This window comes from Brienomyrus brachyistius, unplaced genomic scaffold, assembly GCF_023856365.1.
Source record: "Brienomyrus brachyistius isolate T26 unplaced genomic scaffold, BBRACH_0.4 scaffold63, whole genome shotgun sequence".
Taxonomy (NCBI): domain Eukaryota; kingdom Metazoa; phylum Chordata; class Actinopteri; order Osteoglossiformes; family Mormyridae; genus Brienomyrus; species Brienomyrus brachyistius.
Genome location: NW_026042338.1, coordinates 947,148 through 965,214, shown reverse-complemented (window position 1 = coordinate 965,214; position 18,067 = coordinate 947,148). Strand labels below are relative to the sequence as shown.

Below are 18,067 nucleotides of genomic sequence, written 5' to 3'. Positions count from 1 at the left end.
TACAAAGGAAAAGCTACCCCCACCCCAGCATTCAGTCAACTCCCAGACTGCACAAGACAAAAGACATCCAAAGACATTGTACCTCTCTGAAAGGTAGAAACGTTTCACCGCTCGTCCAAGCAGCTTTGCATGTGCAAATGCACAACCCCTCACTCAACAGAGGTAGAGGCATTAGGCACAACCTGTCTCCAATTTAACCTGCGGCCCTCTCATCATTTGCCAAAACAAAAATAATTCCCAGGAAAAAAACAGACCCAATTCACACCTCCACCAGGTGGACCACCCTTAACGACCCACTCTACTGGAGTAGGAGGGACTGGTTACATCTACCCACAACTCCCCCCCCCCACTTTGTTTCACTCAACGAGCCCCCTTAGACTACTTACCCAGGAGGATAAATATGTGGACACTTACTACCTCCCTCAGTCTGAAGAAGCTGCTTGGATGAGCAGCGAAATGTTTCTAACTTTCAGAGACAAGTCCAGTTGCCACGAGTCAACCACCAGAGAGTATGGTCTAAGGTTGCCTGGTCCTTCTGTTCCTCTGTGGTGAAGGGTACCTTAAGGGTACCTTCACCACATTGCCATTTGACACTGACACCTTCACATTGCCTGCTTCTAAATCGCCAACGATCAGTTCTTCCAACAATAATTTGTCCACCTTAGTTTCAACAATATCCAAATTTATAGCATTCAGCTGGAAGTCACTGTTTATAACTTCTACTGCCACATCCACAATTTCCAATTCAAATGCTTTTTCAAAAGCCTTTTCTCTAGTCTCCTCCACTTTGACTTCTCCAATTTGTACTTGTACAATTTCAAAATCAAATTTACTTTGATCTAAATATTCGAGATCAAACTGGCAGAGGTCTACCAGCACAGCTCCTATCTTCAGACTGTCTTGATGGTTGTCTACAGGCTTTATGGAGATTGTCCTGTTATTTATCACAAAAGCCTCCAACCCATGTACATCTATCCCCTTATCCCTCCCAAGCTGGCTAGTGGGTGGGGTTACTTGGGAGCACTCCTCTTCATCACCCCAGCAGATGATCTCTTCCCACTTGTCCCAGGCTGCCCAATAAGCATCATCCGTCCAGCTAACTGCCTTGGCAATTCGCCTTCGGGAATGTGACTCAGTGGAACTGTCAGCCTGGTCAGAAGGTGATTCTGCTGGGGAGCACAGCTCTTTCTCATCTCCCCAGTCAATCACCTCTCCCCACTTGTCCCAAGTTGCCCAGTATCTGTCATCGCTCCAGCAAACAGCTTTCTCAAATCGTCTGATTCTGAATGAGGAAAAACAACATACAGGCAATGCAATGGAGCTGTCAGTCACTCCTGACATGTGGACTACACTTCTGCACTGACCCACACCTTCCCAATCAACAACCGCATTACTGCACAGGCAGAGCTGCTATCTTTGGTCAGCTGGCTGGCGTGAGATTCTCAATTCCAGACAAGTCTGCACATTCATCTCCATATGTGTAACAGTCTTACTACCTTGTAAATAGTCTGGAGGGTTTGCAGACTACCCCAACACTTTTGATGCAGCTAATTTTAGGTTTATAATGGAACAAAACAGATTGACTACAAGACATCTTGAGTGAGGGTTGGCAACCCTGCATATGACACTAACTAACCTGCACATAAAATTTAAATATAATCCAAACAATATACTGAATTTTACACAAACATATTTCAATATACAGTCATACCTCGGCTCACGAACTTAGTTCCTGGCCTGAAAAGTGCGTGACCTCAATCAATTTCTCCCATTTCAAATAATGTAAATATGTATTATGTTCAATATGTTTAAACCTCAGAAACGCTGCATTTTCTTAAATTTTTAATATTTTTCTGTGATCAAGAATCCATCCATCCATTTTCCAAACCGCTTATCCTACTGGGTTGCCTATCCCGGAAGCAATGGGCACGAGGCAGGGAAAAATCGAGGATGGGGGGGCCAGCCCATTGCAGGGCGCACTCACACACCATTCACTCACACATGCACTCCTACGGGCAATTTAGCAAGTACCCGGAGGAAACCCAACGACGACATGGGGAGAACGCGACCAAGAATATAGACTTAAATTAAAATAACCTTACTTGTAACAAATAATGCTGTTGGCACGTCAAACTGTCGGTGCAGCGGTAAGAAAATCGGGAGAAGACAAACAATAATAGAGGATTTATACATGGAAAAATAAGTTCACACAACACGTTATTCACCATGAACTAGGACATATCGCCGTCTTTCTCTTTAGGTCATTCTATACATACATATATACACTTCGAGCACGCGCAGTACAAATCAACGCCCCCTACCGTACAATCAAATTATGACAGACTGTGCACATATAACTAAGAGCATACATTTACATTTACATGCTAACAAATGCTAAATTAAATAAAACATTAAAACTGAGCATACGCTGGTCGCTCGAAAGACGCCAAAACACGGAAAAGAACCACAAAACATCCCCCCAAAAAACTAAACAATCAACATTAAAAGACTAAGTAACAGTCAAATGCAGTAATTTCGAAAATATGATTTTTTTTATTATTATTATACTGGACATTTCTTCGCGTTTCGGGTGGTTCTTTGGGGAGCTTTCATTGGACCCTTTTCGGGACGTTTGTGTGTTCGAGGCCCGAAACACGTTTCGACAACCGATACAAAACATTTTGGAACATCTGGTTCGTAACCCGATTTATTCGTGATCAGGACTGTTCGTGGGTCGAGGTACCACTGTACATACAAAGACAGATACTAAATAATAAGATAAGTTATACGATAAAATGGGAGCAGAAATGCAACGTACCTTGCCATCTTGGTGCAGAAAAGCAAGTGAAGCCGCGTCTTTCAAACCGGTAGCTTCCCACGTGCGGAGGCATGAAATGTAACCAAGCAACAACATAACTAAATAATAACATCATAATACGTATAGTTGTTATATAATAATGACAGTTTTATAAGTTTTTTATTTACTAATAGAAGTAAATAAGAAAAAAATTGTGTAAGAACTGCAAAGCAAGAATATAGTAGTAAGCATGAATCACACATTCAGCTCTGCATAATATCAGACAATGACTTAAAGACACGTGAAATGAACTGCACTCTTGGAGTCTGTCTCTCCCCAAAGCACTATGCACGGTAACTTGTTTAATATGGGAATTATAAAATGACACTTTGGTAACATTTCAAACTGTTGTATCGCGATACATAGCGATCAGTATGTCGAACTGTCACGCCCAGCTCGTACGATCCTCATGTGTGCCACGCCCCCCTGATTATCCACGTGTGCTTCCCCATTATACCCAGCTGTGTCCGATTATTTTCGATTATTATAGTCCATGTCTTGCTTTCGTTCCTGGTCCGTCATTGATGTTAGTTAGTCGATGTTCGTGCTTCGTCCCGTTTTAGTGCTAATAAATCCCAGTTTCCCCGTGTTCTGCCTGCCTGTTTCCTGCCAGTGCGATCGCGCTCGCAACCAGCCCAAAACCTGACACGAACAACATCACACAAGCTTCCCACAAGAACCTGTAATTAGACTAAGCGCGTACCACACTGGGCCCGGCTGCCTTATACGGCAACCGAGCACGATCGCATCCCGCCCCCCTCCCCAGTTCTGCCCCCCTGTTGCACTTACTGGTCCGGACGCGAGCACGTTTTGTCATCAACCTGCAACTTTTTGTGTGAAAGAAACATAAGAAGCAAAGCTGTGTACCACAGTAGGGTAGAATTCATGGTTAATTTCGTGGCTTATTTGGCGCGGTTTTGAGTATGATGACACACACAGATTTGTCAAGTATACAAAGCAGAGGTTTTTATTTATTCGTGCTGCACGTATAGGAAGATCCACACTTTATCAAATATCTCAGGCAGACTGATGCTGCGCGGGATACCGGTGCCAAAAAGGTATTTGCGGTACCGCATTTTTGAAAGCTGTTCGGTATTACATTACATTTCTTTAGTACTTGTACTAATTACACTATTTTCGCTTCCGCTAACTATGGGATCATGACGATGGACTCTATATAGCAAAACCACTGCCAAAACTAAGTTATACACTAAGTTAGATCTGCACCCATCATGCTATATAAAATACTGAAACGTCAGCTAGTTAAGTATGATGTCCATAGCTTCACGTCAGTGATTTATGTCAGGGATATACATTGACGTCATCAAAGTTTGATGTTTGAATAATAAATAGATAATAAAGCATAATGTGCTGCGTGGGAAGTGTTTTATATGTGATCAGCTCATCAGAGCTGTATTATGGGATGTCACCAAGACAGGTAATGCTAATACTTAAAAGTAAATAGCATAATCATACAATGATAAGAAAGAGAATAAGGCAAAAACATTTCTTGAAATTTGGCCTGAGGGTGGCGCTAGAGTGATGGATGGATTGAACCCAAATTTGGTATGAATAGTTGGAACTGACCTCTATTGATGTGCCAAATTTAAAAAAAGTTGCCAATCAGCTCTATGGGCTGCCATAGACTCCCATGGCAAAAAGCATAATAATAGTGAAAACTACTAAAAACTATAGGTATCCTAATAATAATAGACTGTCATCTCTAAATTGCCCACAGTGTGTGAGTGAGTGCATTCCCTGCAATGGACTGGCATCCCATCCAAAAGTATACCATTGTGTCCTATGCTACCTGGGATAAGCTCCAGGCCCTCATCTCCAGGATATGCGGTACGAGGATGGATGAATAATAATCATGTTTATTTCAATTTCAATTATTGGCAAATATAAACATGTACCAAGGATAATAGCAATAAATACAGTATGCCAAAATAAATGCTAGAGGAGAATCCTGCAATTCCTGCCCCAGTCCTGGGTCTGGGGAGTTTATTCTCACTGAGATTGCATAGGATTCCTCTGGCTGCTGTTTTTCTCCCGTACATGTGAAGTGCTACTTCTTCATTGCCCACATGTGAGCCAGTATGTGAGCCCTGATCCGGGCTACCATCCCGCCCAAGGCATTTCCTCTGTATGCTGCTTCCTGCAGCCCTGCAGTGGATAAAACTAAAGGACAATGGTTTGTTGATTTATATCACATGTATTGTTATATTTTATATTATTTAAATATACATTACTCAGTAATAACTCAGTAACTACTCAAGTACAAATGATGAACAAATACAGTAACTGTTATGATTAAGAATGAACGAACGTGGGATCAGTATATAACTAATACTTTCTGGTTAATTAATAAATTAAGTAAGAGTGTACTACTTCAGGGGCGGCATGGTGGTGCTGTCATGCCCGGCTCGTACGATCCTCGTGTGTGCCACGCCCCCTGATTACCCACGTGTGCTTCCCTGATCTTGCCCAGCTGTGTCCACTTATTTTCGCCCAATCTCATCTATTTCAGTCCATGTCTTGCCTTAATTTCTGGTCTGTCATTGATGTTAGTTAGTCTTAGTGCTGTCTGCTCCGTCCCGATCCTGAATAAATCCTCGTTTTCCCCGTACTCCGCCTGCTTCCTGCCCGCTTGTCAGCCTGTGCGCACTACCCGCTTTAACCAGCGACCTCTGACAGGTGCACTGGTTAGCTCTGTTGCCTCACACCTCTGGGACCCGGGTTCGAGTCTCCGCCTGGGTCACATGTGTGTGGAGTTTGCATGTTCTCCCCATGTCGTCGTGGGGTTTCCCCCCACAGTCCAAAAACATGCTGAGGCTAACTGGAGTTGCTAAATTGCCCGTAGGTGTGTGTGTGAGAGTGAATGGTGTGTGTGTGCCCTGTGACAGGCTGGCCCCTCATCCTGGGTTGTTCCCTGCCTCGTGCCCATTGCTTCTGGGGTAGGCTCCGGACCCCCCGCGACCCAGTAGGATAAGCGGTTTGGAAAATAGATGGATGGATGTACTACTACATTATTTGTGCCCCCTCAAGTAAAGTGTTGCTCCTAACTCATCTGGTCTTTTTATATGTTGTTAAAACATACTGAATTAATCCCTGCAAGAAATTCTTTGAGGGGGTTAGAGAGAAAATGCAGGAGACTGAATCCAGGACCTCAGCTATATCTTTTTTAAGTGTTTACGTGTAAACAGTCAAGACTTAACTATATGGGCTCATACTAAAATTAAAAATTCATGGCAAAGTGTTACTCCATTTTGAACAATATGAGCAGAGTATGCACAACCTTTTTATGTGAGACACAACTATATGCACTATATATTTGTGTTTCCCCTAGACTTCCTGAGACCTTAAATAGTGTGACATTTGCAATAGCGAAAGCCTTCGTTTTAAAGATGCCTTTTCCTGTTTTCACTTGAAATCATGTGGAAAGATCACATCTCCACCCACAAAGCTCTTTCATATTTCCTGCGAGCCTGCTGCAGTGGGCTCTTGGGCAGGCAATATTGTATGTTACAGACCAATAAAGGAGGATCACTGTTTGAGGGTACTATTATAGCACTTGAATTATATTACTTATTATCCTCAGTCTTGATAGAATGGTACACTTCATTGATAAGGACCTACAGTGGTCTGTCAGTAAACCTACAGCTTGGACCACTACCTTAATTTCAGATCAGGTCAGGTCAGGTTGGGGAGATTGCACTGGAATAGGGTAGTAGGGACCTTGCGAGCTGGATCACCCTCAGGGAATCATGTCACATGGTCATAGTGCTGTACCTGACACTTACAATGCAGGTAACCTGACTCACGCGGGACTCCCTGAGCAACCACTCATTTGACACGAAGTCAAACCAGTGGTACCCAAGGATTCTCCGAAGAGACACAGTACCAAAGGAGTCCAGTCTTCATCTCTGGTCACTGGATAACGTCCATGTCTAGCAGCCACACAGCAAAATAAGGAGCACCAGGAGTCTAAAGACCTTCACCGTCTTACAAAAATATCAGGAGTGCCACAGACCCCATTCCAGCGACTACATGACCCCCATGCTCTCCCAATCCATCTACTGACATGATAGGAAGAGGCACGAGAGACATGAATGTCACTGCTGAGGTAAGTGATCCTCTCAAGGTTGACATTCTCTCTTTTTCTGAACTACATTTCACTGTAAACAGTACATCTACTGTAGATTCCCATTCATATTCCATTACTGCTTCTCCAGTACAGGGAACTGCTGTGCTGGGAGCTTACAACAGGACCCAAGGTACCCAGAGTAGTATACACACAGTCACAGTTCACACAGTCTGTTGATGGAAACTAGTGAACACAGAAAACTTGCAACATTATACTGATTTTTTGTCAGGGTCAGAACTGAACTCACAGCTCCGTAATTGTGGGGCCATGGTGTTACTCACTGAGCAAAACAAGCTCATGTCTGGATGTCTGCAAAGACCCCTATGAAGAGAAACAGAGAGGACCCTGAAACTTTGCCTGGATTAGGGTTAACAGGGTCCTTCCCAGGGGCGATTTTAGCCCATTTTTGGGGCTGCTTCAGCATTCAGTAAATGGATGTATAAAGACTCCATCTTTATAATTTTTTTAATTAATATTTTGTACATTTGTGTATTTCACACTGTTCTATTTTTTGAGGGTATTCTTTATGTATCTGTATTATATTATACATACACATTAAAAGTGAATCCCTGTCCAAAAAATGCACTCCGTTTACTTTTTACTCACTATTAGCATCATTCATTACTCTCCTCCGGTTATTAAGGTTAGGATGTGTATTTTTTTATTCCAATCCATTCTTCTTTTGCAGTTGTGGTCTTTTGCAGCATTTTTTAAAAAACCTTTATCAAATTTGATGGTCTTGTTAAAGACTTTTCCAAAAAGTGTTTTGCTTTTCTTACACAAATGTTGGAATTAAAATGTTAAAATGTACAAAACAGTCATGTCATGTTTTTTGACAAGGACCCAGGCACAGAGAAACTCTTAGGATTTAATAAAGAAATTTGCAGACTTGCACAGAGATGGTAAAATGATGACTGATGACGGAGACGAAGACAACAGACGAAAAGGACAGGGAGGAACAGGGGTTTAAATGCACAAAGGAGACAGTCAGATAGAACTCGGGACAACTGGAGACATTTAAGGATGCGGGGACTGAAAGAGGCAGGGAAAAAGTCTCATTGTGACGAGTAAAGTGTATCTTGCCTTGCTGGGCAGCTCTCTGGGTGCTCAGCACCCCCAAAACTCTGAACCTAGAATCGCCCCTGCACTACAGTTTTGCAGTCTGTTCTGCCAAACAATGTATTAAAAAGTGTAGTGTTATACATGACACTGTAATTAATTCAAGAGATGTACAATCAAGTTATAATAGTGTGATTATCATAATCACACAAATATATGAATTCCTCCGATGCTGAATTAAACAACCCTTCATGCTGTCCCTTATGTGAATTAGTAAAAATTTCCACACCTTTTTCACTATAGCCAACCATTCTCTCCATAGTCATATGCAATTCCAATTCCCCCTTTTATTTATTTTATGGCAGACAGACAGCAGTGTTTCCCCTATCATTATATTAGGGTGCCCCCCTGCAGAAGGTCAAGTTCATCTTATTTAATTACATTTTCTATATAGCGTCAGATCACAGCAGAAGTCATTTACTGTAAGGTTACCTTTACTATAGAAGAGCTCTATACATTGTCCTTTTAATAAACAGATTAAATAGCCTTTTGTTATTTATCTTATTTGCACAACAGCTTGTCATTTTTGTCTCTATACCAGAGGTGCCCAATACATCGATCGCGATCTACTGGTCGATCGCAAAGAGTGAGTAGATCGCATGACATAAAAAATAGAGGAAGGGTGACGCGATCAACCGCGCCAGCTGCTGCGAAACTCCAGTAAGCAACCGAGTCGCCTCCAATTTATTTCTACTAAACTTAAGAGAGGGTATAAAACTGAATGGGGGAGCAGGACCAAGTACGAAGCCAATAACCTACCACTTCCATACGGAATGAAAGGAGGAGTATTTTTTCCCCACAAGGTCATATTCGAAGTGCGTTTGTTTCATCTGTCAGTCTACCATTGCTATTCCGAAGAAGGGAAATGTGGAGCGGCATTTTCGGACTGCTCATAAAAACTACGGCATTAACTTCCCTCCGAAAAGCAAGCTGAGAAAGAGAAAGGTGAAGGAACTAAACACCAGTTCAATGCAAAAATCCTTAATTTATGCCAAAGGGAAATTAATAACAATGATAAACAATATTAAATAATAATAATAATAACAACAATAAATAACAACGAATATCTATAAATCTATAAATAACAATATGTTTTGCATTTTTATAGCTGAAAAAGTGTGGACACCCCTGCTCTACACTTTCACGCATGGCGGAGTTCCGTCCCGATGCGCGATCACAGACACGTGCGCGCACACACAGGTGAGCACACTCCCACCAGCGGACAGAGAGCGCGCGTCAGAAAATATGTAGCGTCAGCCACCTGAAAAGCAGAGAAAAATATCTGCGTTTTTTTAAAGGGTGATAAAGACGTTTCACAATGGAATTTTCTGCTTTAAACTATCACCATTTTATGCTATCAGCTATCGTTTTTAAAGCCTAGCAGTTCATATATTTTCACCTCGAGCCAAACATCCGCAATAGGCTGCCAGGAGACCATCTTGTAGCTTATATGCGGATCTCAATAAATAGGCCTGACGTTTCTGACTTCTCATGTCAAGAGGCTCTAGAAATGTTCTTCTCTTTTTTCCCCTTGTCCTGTCCGGCAGCTTTAGCAGAATCATGGTATGAATGCACTGCTGTGCCAAACATGCTTGCTTTACCATGAGGGGCTCTATAAACTCCGTATAGGCCCCTCATGTTGATCTATTTCTTTGTATTTGAATTTTATTTCAGTTTCATCATGTAAAAACATTGCAGTGGGTGAGCTGGCCGTAGTGGAGGGACATATTAGGAGGGGAAAAAAGAAGGAAAAGGAGAAAAAAAAGACAGGAAAAAGAAAAAAAGGAGTGGATAGATTCAGAAAGGAATAAACAAAATTATAGCGTGCAGAAAGTAACACAACTATACAAGCATATAAAATCTTAGTATGTGCTTGGATGGGTGCGTGCAAGTGTATGTACATGTGTGCTCAATTGTGTAGGCGAGATGCAGGCTAGCGTGCGTGCCCACTCACTCAGAGGTAGAGTGTTGGATGCGTGTGGAGATGTATGAGACTGTATGTAGTGTAGGAGTGAGTATGACTGTTGAGAAACTAAGATGAATTTAAAATTGACGGGCGCTGCTTGTGAACAGCTCTCCTAAGATGACTTTTAGGGACATCCTAAGGACGTCTAGAGGACCAGTTATGGACCTTTTAAGGACATTTTCAGGACATTCTGTGAACATATTATGTGCATTAAGCCCAGGTAAATCCCTTTTTCTAAATAATTAATATTTGACATTTTGCCAGTAATGCTAGGGACATAAACAAGGGACAGCCTGGGGATGCCCTTTGGAGGGCCAGCTCAATGTCCTTTATTGGGTACATTCTTAGGATGACCATGTTACTGATGTGCTGCTGTGGCCAACATTTTACCCCATACTGTGGTCTGTGTGGATCCCAATGTCTCAGTGCAGTGATGGGGACACCGTACCGTAATCAGGGCTATGAGGAGTTTAAATCAATGTTGCAAAAAAGGTCCAATACCACTGCAGCCAAGAAAAGCAGGCAGGCTTGTTGGCACAGGTATTGCCGACCGAGTAAATGCATAAATAAAATAAAATATCTCACAACCAAGTATTAGACTATGAAGTATTGTCTGAAAAGAATTAAAATACTGTTAATAAATACAGAGCATCACAGATGCGACACAATTAAGAAGTAAGCCTATTATTTGCTGTTAAGTAATGTAATGCTCCTTAAGATTCCATTACTGTGATGTTACTCATAATGTAAACCTAATGTTAACAATAACTTAACTGGTACGATTTCACATGCAATAGTAGTAATAGAAAAAGGTGTATGTTAATATTACACTTAATGGAAGATGAGCCATTGTTTAACAAACAAATGATTTACAACAGGACAAAACATAAGCATATGTGTAGTGAAAAAACGACTAGGAGTCCGTCACCGCAGTTAACATATTCGATATTCAGTTTTCTGGCTTTAATAACATTTAACAGAAGTAATGTGGGGCGTTTTAATTACAGAATTGTGATGTCCAGTACACAGACAACGATGTACACGGATTATTTTTGCGCTTCAAACCATTTCGTGATTTGTGCAAAATCGTATTTATAGGTAATATAATAGGTCCTGTCAGCTGTAATGACATGGTGGTTTAGCATTTTGGCCTCATGGCGACTGCTGCACACCCCTTTGTTTCCCAGATTGCTTTACGTATGAATTTTAATTAATTTGTTTATGTTCGAATGTATCCGTATAATGTGCAATGGATCAATACATGAATGGGTTAATAACTTTGAAACTAGACAAGACAGGCACATTGTCTGCCTGGTCATTGGACAAAGTGTGCTTTGATCATTGGACAACAGGGAACAATGCACACCTCTTGGGTTTTAGAATAACTTTCTCTCTAACAGTTATTAATTAATACATTGTATGCATATTATATGCCACTGCTCCATTTCATACATATTGACAGAGAGAGTCCCTCACGATTCGTGCGCTAATGTAGTTGGAGGGGCGGTGCTCATATATGGCTGACTTACGCAGAAACATTGACTTAACCAAGAACAAAAACTGCTCGAAAGTTTTGAGACTTAGCGTAAATTACCATAGCAACATGTCTCGACTAAAACCTACCTACCTTTCGTTGTACGGGTTAATCGCGAAATTACACCACACGTCATCAAGTTACTCGCAAAGTTACCCCGATAAGCCAGATACCCCGCTTCGTAGTACAGGCCACAGGGCGCGGCCATCTTTGTTTACACTCGGCTCCGGGACGCAGCCATCTTTGTTTAAATGGGCGTGGCAAGGGTGCATGGGCACATGCCTTTACTGTCTTACGGGGGCATAACCAGACCTTTTACAGTGGGCTGGTGGTGGCAAGGCTGCCTGGGCACCTGTCCGTCCTGTCTGAGGAGGGCATAACCAGACCTTTTACAGTGGGGTGGGGGTGGCAAGGTTGTCTGGGCACCTGCCCCTTCTGTCCGAGGGAGGAGCACCCAGAACTTTTACAGTGTGGTGGGGGTGTTGAAAAGCTGCCTGGGCACCTGCCCGTTCTGTCTGACAGGGTCATAACCTGACCTATTACAGTGGGGTGGGGGTGGCAAGGGTGCCTGCGCACATGCCTTTTCTGTCTGACGGGGGCATAACCAAACCTTTTACAGTGGGGTGCGCGGGGGTAAGGGTGCCTGGGCACCTGCCCGTTCTGTCTGACGGGGGCGTAACCTGACCTATTACAGTGGGGTGGGGGTGGCAAGGGTGTCCGGGTAGCTGCCCCTTGTGTCCGGCGGGGGAGCAATCACACCTTTTACATTGGGGTGGGGGTGGCAAGGTTGCCTTGGAAACTGCCCGTTCTGTCTGACGTGGCATTAACCAGACCTTTTACAGTGGGTTGGGGGTGGCAAGGTTGTCTGGGTAGCTGCCCTTTGTGTCCGACGGGGGAGCAACCAGACCTTTTACAGTGAGGTGGGGGGGGGGGGGGGTATGGGATGCTGGGTACCTGCCCGTTGTCTGACGGGGCATAACCAGACCTTTAACAGTGGGGTGGGGGTGGCAAGGGTGTCTGTGCACATGCCTTTTCAGTCTGACGGGGGCATAACCAAACCTTTTACAGTGGGGTGGGGGTGGCAAGGGTGTCTGGGCACCTGCCCCTTCTGTCCTACGGGGGAGTAACCAGACATTTTCCAGTTGGGTGGGGGTGGGGGTGGCAAGGGTGCCTGGACACCTGCCCGTTGTCTGATGGGGGCATAACCAGACCTTTTACAGTGGGGTGGGGGTGGCAAGGCTGCCTGGGCACCTGCCCCTTCTATCCTACGGGGGAGTAATCAGATCTTTTACAGTGGGGTGGGGGTGGCAAGGGTGCCTGGGCACCTGCCCCTTCTATCCTACGGGGGAGTAATCAGATCTTTTACAGTGGGGTGGGGGTGGTAAGGGTGCCTGGGCACCTGCCCCTTCTATCCTACGGGGGAGTAATCAGATCTTTTACAGTGGGGTGGGGGTGGCAAGGTTGTCTGGGCACCAGCCTATTCTGTATGACAGGGGAGCAACCAGACCTTTTACAGTGGGGTGGGGGGTGGCAAGGCTGCCTGGTCATCTGCCCATTCTGTCCGACGGGGGAGCAACCAGACCTTTTTCAGTGGGGTGGGGCTGGCAAGGGTCTCTGGGTACCTGCCCCTTCTGTCCTATGGGGGAGTAACCAGACCTTTTACAGTGTGGTGGGGGGGGGGGGGGGGTAAGGGTGCCTGGACACCTGCCCGTTGTCTGATGGGGGCATAACCAGACCTTTTACAGTGGGGTGGGGGTGGCAAGGCTGCCTGGGCACCTGCCCCTTCTATCCTACGGGGGAGTAATCAGATCTTTTACAGTGGGGTGGGGGTGGCAAGGCTGCCTGGGCACCCGCCTGTTCTGTCCAACTGGGGAGCAACCAGACCTATTACTGGGGGGTGGGGGTGACAAGGGTGTTAATTATTTAACAAATCAAATTTCTTTATTTATTTAAATATATTAATAATAATTTTATTTACTTCAATCCACTGAAGCAGAATAGTAACAGGACATAATTATATTTTCCAGTTTTTTTTTCGGTCTGTTATGTCTCCAGTTAAATGATTATTATACACATTGATTGATTGTCATTGTGTCAGTTATCTTCAGCTGCAGTAATACAGTGAATTTAACTTAATCCAGCAGACTGTGGTATCATTATGTTACTCAGTTATGCTTTGGGTGACGCTGAAGCAGGACATTAATAGGACAGAACAGAAAGCCTTTACTGTCATTGTACAGGGAGGGAATACAGTAAATGGACAAAAATATATCAAATGTACATATACAGGGGAGAGGGAAAGCCCCCCCTCAATCAGGATTACATTTAGTTACATTTTAGTCAAAGAAAAAAACTATGAAACTATATTTTTGATGTTATTCAGCTCACTGAAGACAGTCATTTTTTGTTTGTCAAACACACAGTACTGTGCAAAAGTCTTAGTCAGTCCAAAGAAATGTTTAAAGCTGTTTATCTGGGTAGCAAGTGTACTTTGGCTTAGAACAAAAAATACAATTTAATATTAGAATGTGTGCAAATTAAGAGTAACACAATAAAAACTAGTAATAATTTCTTCTGTTTTCTAAAAAGTTACTGATATCTAGTTGGATGGCTAGATGAACACCGCTTCAGTTCCCAATCTTCTCTTCAGGGGCAACTCAGCCGTTCCATGATTTTGTTAAATTTCACCAACAGCTCAATTAAATAATTAAATATATTGGTTTAAAAGTCAGTGAGAGATTGATTAGCTGTATGAGGTGTGCCAGTGGCCAAGTCAATTTAGAGTGGGGAGTAAAAAAGGATTATAAAAGGTTAAAAAGCAGAGATTTTACCTTTTTGCAGGAGAACCAGCAACACGTCACAGTGACACTGAGGAGTTTTTATAAACATAAAACCCTGGATAGAGGGACTCAGTGAATGAGGAGGTGAATCTGTGCAGGGGGGTCAGTCCATCAGAGGAGACTCTGTAGAAGGACAGAGCACCAGCCCCCCAGTCCAGATACAGTCCTACTCTGTGGGAGCCTGAGGGCCGTATGGGTATGAGAGTCTGTTTATTATTGTGACAGACAGAGTAACTGTCAGTATCACAGTACAGACTCCATGACTTGTCATTGACTCCAAGCCCACAGTCATAACTCCCTCCTTTCCTCCCGATCCCTTTATAAGTCACTCCTATCCAGGCTGCATCTCCATCCCACTCAGCCTCCCAGTAACAGCGGCCAGTCAGACTCTCTCTGCACAGAACTTGGGGGTAGCGGTCAAATCTCTCTGGATGATCAGGATATGGCTGCTTTGCCCCCCCTGTCACCTTCCTGTTCCCCCCTGACAGAGACAGCCATCTGTTTGCTGTGTTGGGGTCCAGCGTCAGGTGGCAGGAGTCTGTAGGCAGGAGGAAGAATTATTAATCCCATCAGGCCGCCTGTACTTTATGTTTCTGTTCGATATAAAAACAGCACAGCTTCCCCTAACGAAGCGGGAACTGAAGTTTATGAAACATAAAGTGGGCGCGCGACGGCGGCGGGAAGAGCCGCCAAAATGGGGCGCGAGCTAAACTAACAGCTTAATTAATTTAATTAAAAAATGACAAAGCAGCGACATTCATCAGACATATTCATCACAAGCATATTTACCACAAAACGGCACCAGAGATCAATACTAAAGTCAGTGTCTTTCCTTCTAACCGCTAATTCTGGCGCATCCGGCTCGGAAATGGCCATCAATAACAGAATATTTAAGTAATATTATTACATGTTTAAAGTGATATTTAATAAACATTTGGACCTGGATTCTGATGTAAACGATTATTCCGGCACAGATCGTGCATCATAAAAAACAGGAAGGTTCTCATTAATTCAGAAAAATATTGCTCTAAAAAACGGGATTATTATCTCATTAATTCGGAAAAACAGAATTAATTTTTCCCAGATGAATGCAATACGCTTCCATAGAGAACCGCTTACCGCGCGCGTGACTGTAGATGCTGCGCCGCTGCCGCGAGGCATGAGCCCCGCATCTCGCGCACGCACGCGGCCGCTCTAATCTGTTAACATGGGCGCCGAAATGAAATTTGATATTTCCCGCCGCACATCCAGTGTGTCCTGGGCGCTAATTTCTTTTAGCACGGTGGATCAGCAGAACTTTTTAATATTCACGAGTGAAGCCCTACACGATTGGCTGGCTGATTAATATTTATGAGAGGGGCACTACCTCATTGGCCAGTTAACATCGACTTGTGCTGCCTGTTTCTTCTACCTAAAAGCAGGGGTGTCCAAATCCAGTCCTGGGGGGGGCGGTGCCCTGTGTAGCAAAGTTCTTTCCCTGATCTACCATAAATAATTCAGCTCAAGAGCTGTGTGGTTATTAGCACAAGGAGATGAATCACGTGTGTTAAATGAGGGGAAACCCAAAAATGTGCAGGACTCTGGCCCTCCAGGACTGGATTTGGGCTCCCCTGGTTTAGGTGATTCAGTGACCAATCAGTAATATTCTCTCATGAATTTTAAGGAATGTTCCAGAACCACCCTGTAAAAATGCAAATTCACATTTTGCACTTGAGGAGAGTCTGGTCTCACTGCCTACAGGTGCCGTCTTAGGACAATACTAACGAATCTCACACAGAAAACACATACACTCACGGCATCCGCAAAAAGAACAAATGCAAAGGATTCTTTTTTTGTGAAATTAAAGATGTATAATTAATTCCGAATATATTTAACCATCCTACACTCTCACACAAACACCAAGATAATATAAGCAGCTATAAAGCATTTGCAAAAAATATTTTTAAAAACGATAAAATGAATTGATAGTGCTTTGGTGATGATTTTGATTTTTTGTTTCTCGTTTGGATGTTTGTCTAAAATGATATGAAACTCACCTAAACACAAACATGGAAATCCATCTACACACAGTGCAAAAAGCCACACTCATCACAACAATTGTGTGAATACAACCTTAACATAGTATTAATGGTATTATTAATAAAAACATGCAAACACACTTACATTTCTGTAAGCCTGGTCTGGTCCTGCACTCTCCACCGTGATCCACACTACAGGAGAAGCAGAATGACATAGTACTGCTGTGTCCATTTATTTATTGGTGCCTCTTCTTCACATACATGCATAAGTATCTGTAGCGTGTCAGACACACACTCTGTACTCACTGCAGCTTCTCCAGTTTACAGCTGGGATCCTCCAGTACAGCAGAGAGCAGCTTCACTCCTGAATCTCCTGGGTGATTGTAGCTCAGGTCCAGCTCTCTCAGGTGTGAGGGGTTTAACTTCAGAGCTGAAGCCAGGGAAGAACAGCCTTCTTCTGTGACTGTACAGCCTGACAGCCTGCAGAAAAAGACAGAAACTCCCCAATAAATAATATCACCTCACCATTATAATTATTAAATAAATGTGATGCTCTAATAAATAATTCAAGAATTACAGTTTAGTGTCTAAGACAAGGCAGGACCCCTCCTCTCTTTCCCTTAGCTAATTGCTCACTGTCTCCTCTTTATAGTGTGGAATACACTGTAATACTTACCTCAGTATCTCCAGTTTGCGGTCTGGAATACCCCACAATACTGGCCTCAGTATCCCCAGTTTACAGTGTGGAATATCAAGTAATACTGGCCTCAGTATCTCCAGTTTGCGGTGTGGAATACCGCACAATACTGGCCTCAGTATCCCCAGTTTACAGTGTGGAATACCTAGTAGTACTGACCTCAGTATCTCTAGTTTACAGTGTGGAATACCCAGTAATACTGACCTCAATATCTCCAGTTTACAGTGTAAATCCCCTAGTGCAGTAGAGAGCAGCTTCACTCCTGAATCCTTCAGGTTATTGTCACTCAGGTCCAGCTCTCTCAGGGGGGAAGAGTTTGATCTTAGAGCTGAAGTCAGCACTTCACAGTGTTTATCTATGAGATCACAGCTGTTCAGCCTGAAACAGAAAACACTTTGACACAGATATATACACATCCTACACATTAGTAAAATACAAAGCATTACAATAAGCATTTGTTTTCAGTATATTTAGCAGCAGAGCTTACACTTCAAAATGAATTATAGTCTGCAGAGTGTTCTGTGCGTCCTGACAATCTGCTGCAGTCTAATGATCACTAATTGTGAGTCAGTGCATCTTTGCTCAAAACTAGAGGTAAAAACATTAAGTACGAGCTACAGCCAAAAATCACAGAATATACAGGAATATATAGGAACACATCAACTGCAAGATGGACGTGAACCTCCCATAACAGTCAGACCAGTGCTTCCAGTGCAGTCCTTAGCCATCTTTCTGCCAGGTGTCCCTACACTCGACACGTATCACTGAAAGGAGGAGATATGAACATTCCCAGCAGCTAATGCAGCAGCAACTGGCACTTGGATTCCTGATCCCATGAGTAAAATCCTTTTTCTCCCTGTATTGTTATACCTGGGAACATGTCAAATCA

The 18,067-nt window shown here is 43.3% G+C and overlaps 2 protein-coding genes across 3 annotated transcripts in view; both read right to left on the bottom strand.

Annotated features, from left to right (window-relative positions):
• Positions 1-2,827, bottom strand: LOC125725240 (uncharacterized). Its single transcript, XM_049002015.1, has 2 exons — positions 2,819-2,827; positions 1-1,282 (listed from the first exon to the last, which is right to left on the bottom strand). The coding sequence occupies exons 1-2, from the start codon at positions 2,824-2,826 to the stop codon at positions 517-519; spliced, it is 774 nt and encodes a 257-aa protein (XP_048857972.1). The 5' UTR covers position 2,827; the 3' UTR covers positions 1-516.
• A 10,953-nt stretch (positions 2,828-13,780) lies between these two features.
• Positions 13,781-18,067, bottom strand: part of LOC125725229 (NLR family CARD domain-containing protein 3-like) — a 37,396-nt gene continuing 33,109 nt past the window's right edge. Inside the window, exons 7-10 of one of the 2 annotated variants that reach the window (XM_049001994.1) lie at positions 17,383-17,556; positions 16,788-16,961; positions 16,627-16,673; positions 13,781-15,001 (exon numbers count right to left, since the gene is read on the bottom strand). In XM_049001994.1, coding sequence (XP_048857951.1) covers positions 14,481-15,001; positions 16,627-16,673; positions 16,788-16,961; positions 17,383-17,556 — 916 coding nt within the window. In that variant the 3' untranslated portion in view covers positions 13,781-14,480. The remainder of the gene's footprint in view (positions 15,002-16,626; positions 16,674-16,787; positions 16,962-17,382; positions 17,557-18,067) is intronic. The other variant, XM_049001993.1, reaches the window with a different exon arrangement.